Source organism: Myodes glareolus, chromosome 17 (assembly GCF_982192425.1).
Source record: "Myodes glareolus chromosome 17, mMyoGla1.1, whole genome shotgun sequence".
NCBI classification, from domain to species: Eukaryota; Metazoa; Chordata; class Mammalia; order Rodentia; family Cricetidae; genus Myodes; species Myodes glareolus.
The window spans coordinates 22,905,583-22,913,339 of NC_142042.1; the positions used below are offsets into that span (position 1 = coordinate 22,905,583).

At 46.2% G+C, this 7,757-nt stretch overlaps 1 protein-coding gene across 2 annotated transcripts in view; it reads right to left on the bottom strand.

Moving 5' to 3' along the window:
- The window catches only part of Slc39a8 (solute carrier family 39 member 8), a 57,240-nt gene extending 51,729 nt beyond the window's left edge, over positions 1–5,511 (bottom strand). The window contains exons 1-2 of one of the 2 annotated variants that reach the window (XM_048456820.3): positions 5,365–5,511; positions 4,466–4,922 (exon numbers count right to left, since the gene is read on the bottom strand). In XM_048456820.3, the coding sequence (XP_048312777.3) occupies positions 4,466–4,684 (219 nt within the window). In that variant the 5' untranslated portion in view covers positions 4,685–4,922; positions 5,365–5,511. Of the gene's footprint in view, positions 1–4,465; positions 4,923–5,078; positions 5,289–5,364 lie in introns of those variants that run through there. The other variant, XM_048456823.3, reaches the window with a different exon arrangement.
- Between the last annotated feature and the right edge of the window lie 2,246 nt (positions 5,512–7,757).

The following is a 7,757-nucleotide window of genomic DNA, read 5'->3' on the forward strand; positions in this document are numbered from 1 at the left end:
GGGGGGGGGGGTCACAAATAGATAATTAAAAATGACAAAAGTATAGTTCCTTCCCAATACTATCTTAGACCTGGGACAAAGGCCTGGCTATTCAAGGCTCCCTGCCTGTGAATCAGTATGACAAGTTCAAGACCTGGACCAAGACAAGTTTGTTGGCTTATTCCATTCCCTGCCTTTGTTCAAAGTGACCAAACCCTAAATTAGGGGAAAACTATCCCTCAAAGATCTTAACACTACCCTGACTCAAAGACCTTAAACTGTTCCCTCAAAGAGAAGCCAGATTTGGGGCTCCCAAGCCCCCTCCACCACTTCCCATCCCACCCCCAGCCCCACCCCACTTGTCAGAGTGTCTTTCTCTTTCTATGCCTTACTGTAAAGTGTGTTTCCTCGCCTCTAATGAAAGTCTTTCTTTACTGGTTAAGTCTGTCTGCTGTGTCTGAGATTTCCTATGCCACCACCTGTGGCATGCAAGATTTTTCTGACCTTTAGTTCTTTAACTGTCAGAGAAAACGAACCTGGTCATGCCCCCCAGAGGGTGGCAACTGCATCAACTGATGTAGAGTCACATATGAGGAAGGAATTCCTCCTAAACTCTTGGCCAGACCGAGAAAGCTCCTGGGAGTGAGATGCCTAAAGAGATACAGTAACGCATGTGAGCATCTATGGTACCAAAAGGTAGCTTGGAGGATACAGAACACAGCACCAAAAGGCTTTTCAGTCATATTAAAGCACTTGAAGTTTAAGGACTACGACTCCTAAGCAGCAGAGCATAAGCCTAGCTCTCAGAGTTCCTGGGTTCCATTACCAGCACTTCAAAATAATAGTAGTAATAATGATTAAAAACAACAATATAACAATACTAATGATGTATTCATAGTTTATTTTAAAGGGATCAGATTGCTTCGATGAGTGATATAATACGCTCTGTATTTAAAATAAGCACTGCTATTTACAGACGTTAATAGAGGCATCTGTTGCGCATATATAGGTAACTGATAGTACCATAATAAAAATCTTGTGAGAATTCAGGAGATAGAGAAACTGAGGATTATGTGATTTTAGGACAAGCTTAACTAGACTTTTTCTAAGCTGTTTATTTTGATTGGCGAACTCACGGGAAAGCAGGTCCTTCTAGGGAAGACACTGAGTGAAGGCACACAGAAAATCAGAGAAGCGTGAACAGTCCTGTGGGTGCCATGGCGAGGAAGGTTGGCACAAGGGGAACAGGGCCTCGAATGCCAGGCTCAGGATCTGGACTTCATTAGTGAAAACGAGTGTATAAACGGTTACTCAAAGAAAGAATGCCACCTTGCTTTAGGAAGATGGTTTGTAAATTCAAATAGTCTTAAAATAGGCACCCTATCTAAGAAAAGGCAACCTGATGATATTAGGAACAGGACGGAGAATTCTCTGATGCAGGGGATGGCTGCAAGACACGCAGGCAGAGCTGGGAAAGAGAAGCCTGGGTGCAGAGGGAGAGAGTGCAGCCAAGGCCATAGTGCCACCTACTATCCATTCCAGAACCTGGAGAATGTCTGGAAGAGTTCCTAGAGATCAGCAGAATAATCTAGAACACGAGGGTTTCCCTTTTGGAACTATTGAACCAGTATCCCCGTGACAGAATGTGGAGATAAGCTTCCTGAAGACAGGAAATAAAGGGAAAAGTAAAGAAGGGGAATGGGAAAGCAACAAGGGGACACACAGAAGGCAGATCCACCATTCCTAGATACTCTGAACTCTGGGTCTTTCTCATGGACGACAAGCACTTCCTGGGACAAATCAGTCTCTGTGTCAGTCGAGGGGCACTCCAGAGCCATCTGGCTACCAAGGCCCACTTTTTCACATAGTTTGGGTTATTCCACCTAACTTTTCACCCACAGTAGCCATTATAAAAGGCAAAATTCTAAACGGAGTTGTTTTACTCTCTCCACTATGAATCCAAGTCACTTCTGTTTCTCAAAGCAGCAAGGTAATGGGACCTATGATTGCCCCCCATCCAAACTTATCAAACAAACCTGCTGTTGATTCAACTACCATCAAAGCTCTCATCCAAAAGTACAGTATTGTTGACAAGCCTTGGGAAAGATTAAGAAATTTCTGGCCCGAGGAAACCTTCTACATTCTCGGACTCTCTGAAAGTCAGATAGCTGACTTTCCCACAGTAGAATTTATATTGCTCTGCTCCGTGGTGGACAGAGAACTGAAGGGACATTCTTTCGGGTGTGACAACATTAAAGATTCTAGATTTCATTTCGAATTTGATGGCTTTATGCTGGGGCACATCTGAGCGCCTTGGCGAGTCTATCTATCAATTACCAGTGGATTAATGGATTCTTCTAGATTACCATCGTCATCATTGCACCAGCGATGGCTGTTTTCATTGAGACTTCACAGAACGGCAAATAGATGTTTGTTAAGCCTGATTCGTGCGGGAGTTTTTCTTGGCTTCTCTGTTTCCAGGCTAATTACTGGCTTCTTCCTGCCTCTTTTTGATGCTCATAATGAAAGTACACATGCAAACTCGAGAAAGAGCCTAAAGCTATCAACATATAAGTTACCTATTGAGACACCCTACCATCTTATAAACCATGAATTGTATTACTAGTATATTAAACCGATTTTAATACAGTGTTTAGGCATACCCTCTACTATCTTTGCAAGGGTAGCTTGGGGTCTTTGGCCCCTTTAAAAGTCACCTCCAGACACTGCCAGATAAGGCTATCCTTCTAGTCAGCACAGTATGTGACCTACAGATACAGTTCAAGTCCTGTTCCGAAACTTCATTCCAAGCAAATGACCACACCTACCTAGAAACTAGTCAGCTAAACTATCTTTTTTTTTTTCTTAAAAGAAGACAATACATGGGTGGTGTTGGTATATGCCTTTAATCCCAGCATTTGGGAAACAGAAGCAGTCAGATCTCTGTAAATTCAAGGCTACCCTGGTCTTACAGAGTGAGTTCCAGGACAGACAGGATATTACACCGAGAAACCCTGCCACAAAAAGGGGGGGGGGGACAACAATTAAAATATGTGGGCATTTCTTTTTACATGTGATTTTTCACACATTGAATCAAATTTAAAAATATGCAAGAAATGGAACTAGAGACTGCTTACATTTAAAAACTCTTCATAAGGGCATCACAAAACTCTTCTAAGTCATAGAAAGACCATGTCACAGCATCAGAAAATCTGGCGTCTTAAATTATATACATTTTAAATGTTGAAAGACATTACTAATAGAAGCAAAATCACAGGGCTGGGGCTATAGCTAGTAGTGGAACACTTGACTTGCATACAAGACGCACTATGTCTAACTCTAATCCCAAGGAGGCAAGGAGGGGAGGAGGGGAGGAGGGAAGGAAGGGATGGGGAGGGGGAGGTGAGGGAAGCAAGGAAGCAAAGAAGGGTGAAGGCAACTGAACTATAGTGCTGATGAACATCAGGGAATTTATCTGAGTAAAGTTTCCTTAATTATAATCAAAGATCAGATTCATTGGAAAATGCCATGTTTTCAAAGCAGAGTTTATAGAATGTAGAATTTCCCAAAATATCTTTATCATAGATGCCTTTCTGGCCAACTATCGCTACCCCAAAATGATAAAAGATCTATGAACTGCTTCATCGGCTATTTAACATGAGTGGGCAAGCAGAAACTGGGGGATGAAGCATTGATTTAACTCCCCGTGTCTTGGCTTGCAGTACTGGGGGTTAGAACTCAGAATTCTGGGCCGCCATCACCAAGCCGTAGCCTCAGTTCTGTGGCAAGTATGACTTCTAATTACTCTCTACAGTTCAAGTATGCCCTCAATTTCAAGCCTGAAAAACGTGTGCTTTATTATTTAGAATTAATTCTAGAATCAAATACTTTACAAGACGGGGCAGCGACTAGAAATTAATTCCAGTCCCAGCCTGCCACCAACTGAATCACCAACCCATTCTGTGATTTGGGTTTAAGGTGTCCTCAGTTTCCCCACCTGTACAGTGTGCCCTTCCAGCTGTTAGGCAGGGCCTTATGCAATATGAACAAGAACACTTTTTAAGTGGGAGGGGTCACTCACCCTGAAGCTGATAAGGACCGCCTGTGACAGGTTCCTTCTGCTGACTGCGTAAGTTAAGTCAATGACTCACTTTCAGCAAGATTGAAAAATATCATTCTTTTTTAAGACACACGTCTCGGGGTGGCTTCCCTCGCTCAACTACTTCATTAACCTTTCCACCGACTTTTTTATACCCCAACAAGCCTCTGGTGGCTCAGCTTATCATTCTGGCTGCCAGATCCCTAAAAGTCGTCCCTGAGCCCCAGTGAACGAACCTGTGAAAATCAAATGACACACATCAGTCACCGCCTCAAACTTCATAAACTTGACGAAATCCTTTCTCTGGCGCTTCTCCCTGCTAAAAAAGGGCTGCTGCTCTGCGGATGGAAATCTGTGGAAACCGTGGACCACGGGGCTGCCCCTTACCTGGTTGAAGTGTAGCTGTCCTAGATCCAGAGCTCCCTGGTGGGGTGCAGCTCCCAGACGCTCCAGTAGGAGCCCCAGCTGCTTGGCGGACAGGCTCCGGTTGGCGCCGAACACGCTCAACACGTCCTCACTGAAGGCGAGCTCCGGTCCCTCCTCCGGGTGTCCCAGGCCGGTGGCCGCCAGCAGCAGCAGCCCGGCCACTGCCCGGCAGGGAGTCATCGTGGAGCGTGTGGAGTCTACAGCACCGGAGCTGTCGGGTGCAGGGACCCGCGCGGGTGCCCTGGTGTCAGTGCCCTTGGGGTGGGAGGGCCACAGTCCCGCGTCACTGCCTGGCCCAGTTAGCGAGACACTCGGTGCCCGCGGTCCTCTGCAGCCCCAGACCTTCAGGGCATTGAAGAACTAGCACAGCCAGGAGGCGATGATAGGCGGCGTGGCCCCTCCAGGCCTCGTGCGGAACCTGAGATAAAAGGAACAAAGGGGGACAGAGATAAAGGCTCCCGGGTCAGCCTCCTGCAGGCCCCAGAGCACAGCGTGGCCAGAGTCTCGAACTCCAAGTCGGGCGCGGGGCCAGCTGCCCGGAGCTAAGTTTGCTGAAGCCCCGGGATTTGCTTACAGTGTGGTGACACTCGCTTGTCCCGGATATAAAGCCCCAAGCGCGCCACACTTCGGGGAACTAAATCCTCTCTGACTGTGCAACCCCAACTCCTCTTCCTGTCTTGAGGTTTTATTTTCCCGCTGCAGACGTGGAAGGGTAGAGACTGTTACCCTCCCCCCAGGGAGCTGCAGAGAAACACGCCTTGAGGATCCCAAGGTTCCGAGGTTCCCCAGTCTAAGCAGGATCCTCTCTCTACTCGCTGTGGACTTGACAAGCTGATACGAAGGAGACGGTAGCCTCTCACCTCTAGTGTCTATGTCGGTCTCTGGGGTTCAAAATATATTTCTCTCTCTCTCTTTCTCTCTCTCTCTCTCTCTCTCTCTCTCTCTCTCTCTCTCTCTCTCTCTCTCTCTCTCTCTCTCTCTCTCTCTCTCTCCTCTCTTCCGTCTCCGTAATACCCCCCCTCTACCTCTATCTCTGGGAAGCTCTGGGATCCGGCCCGCACCCTTTAGAGATAAGAGGGGGAGGGAGGAGGGTGCTGTCCCCGCCTCTGTAGCACGTGGTGTCACACTCCCCTGGGCTGAGCTCCCCAGCGTGTCCACGCAGGGGCGCAGGCAGAGCCTAGGTGCCTACCTCTGGCTCTGCCATCCCAGCCGCAGGGGTGCCTGCTCCCTCCCTGGAGCCAACCTCCAGGATGGGGTCCCTAGTCCCCTTCCTGGTGTCAGGTGCCACTTTTTTGTTACCTCCAGGAATCAGCTTCCTGGAGCGGAGTACAGAGCCCCTTGCATTGTCTAAGAAATTAACAGGAATTGGCTTTTTGCCTCACTTTTTAAAATCAGAGGAGAAAGAGGAAACCAAATCAGTCTCATGTTGGTGGGCTAGCTGAGCCAGCACGGTCCTTGCGGGCCCTTCCTGACGCCGCTCGGGATATCCGCAGATCACAAGGAATGTTTATTTGTTCAGATGAAGGTTCAAGAAAAGCTGACTTGGGTGTGAGGTCAACAAGTTTGTGTAAAGTGAATGTGGTGTTTGGGGGACAAAGGTTGCATCCGGTGGATGAAACGATCCAGAAATAGAGAAATAAAGTGAAACCGGCTTGGCTGTCAGATGGCAAAAAAAAGAATTCCAAGTGCGGCTCACGCCTTTCAGGGTGGGTGTGCTTTACGCTCCGAAAAACAGCAAGTTCAAAAACAGATACACAGCTAACAGACGAATAAGGAGGTGGAAGCAAAAAGAAAGTATTACTCATAAAAAAATGTGGGTGTTTCCCTCCTCTCCCTCTATGTGGTGTGTGTATGTGTGTGTGTGTGTGTGTGTGTGTGTGTGTGTGTGTGAGAGAGAGAGAGAGAGAGAGAGAGAGAGAGAGAGAGAGAGAGAGAGAGAGAGAGAGAGAGAGAGAGAGAATGGGGGAGGAGGGAAAATTCCAGGAAAATGGGAGCCTAGGTGAGAGCAGCTGAAGGACCCTCCTGCGAAAGCAGGCGGGGCTATGCCGCTACGCGCTGTCTCACTGCAGGGGCATCAAGCAGCTGTGCCAGGACAGCTGCCAGGGGAAAGTTTTCTGCATAAGTGCGCCAGGCACTAATGTGGAGAATAATTTCTTCATGACTGGAAGCAATTCAGATCAACAGATCCCGGGTGAGCGCTCGCATCTACGGGACACAAAAAGCCCTGCCTCGAAAGGCCCTGGACTAAATGATCTTTGAGAGCAGATTCTTTCCAATTTATAAATAAATAAAACTCTATCCATGCGTTGGTGTTAATTGGCAGAATGATGCTCAAAAAGCAAAGTTCTCACCTACGGGCCTAAAGTAAGTGGATAGCACAAAGGGCTCATTCATGACCCAGCTGATGAGGCTCTTAAACTCTTTATTGGAGTTTTCATTTATTGGAGTGTGGTCTGTTTCTCCCTTTTGCTTTGGTGACTAACAAGTGGCTCCTGCACATGAATGGGTGCTTTCAAAGGCTAGCCTCCACCCAATAAGATGTTTTCTTCTTCCCAGCATACCCACAACTGACTTGATGCAGATGCAGTGGTGTGCTGAGGCCTTGGGCTGGGGGACGAGTGCAATGAGTAGATTTTCAATAATACAAATGTTACACTGTGGATTTTTTTTTTAGTATAATTTGACAGTCACGGATGTCTATGCACATACTTGCCAGTCAATCAAATCCCATAAAACAACAAATAATAAGCTGCTTGAAAACCTAAGTAGAGTTCATACAGTATAAATATGAGACTAAAGAAAATACTCATATAATGGCAAGTTGACAGATAATTAGGGCTAATTTCTAGTTCTTCTATACTAATAAATTATAATCACCACAGATCTACTAGATTCTGGTTGGCCCCCCAAATGTGGCATTTTATCAATAATATAACTAGTAATGAAAAGGCCACCAGCTTAAAACGTAAGGTACAGTGCACAAACTGCATACTTAATTTTAGAAATGTACTTTGAAGTCCAAATAGTTTTAAATGATAAAAACAAGGTTTGCAAGCCGCGAATATTGGTCAGAGGATCTGAAATATGTTCTTTCTGTTTCTGACTCAGGCGTGTGAACAGTCGCTTGGCAAGCGCAGGACTCCTCTACTCAATTTTTTCATCTAGAAACAAGATAATTAGCAAAGTTGAGAAGCCATCCAGACTCTTTGTTTCTAAGTATCTAATTTAAAAGTAGAATAGAAAATATGAAAAC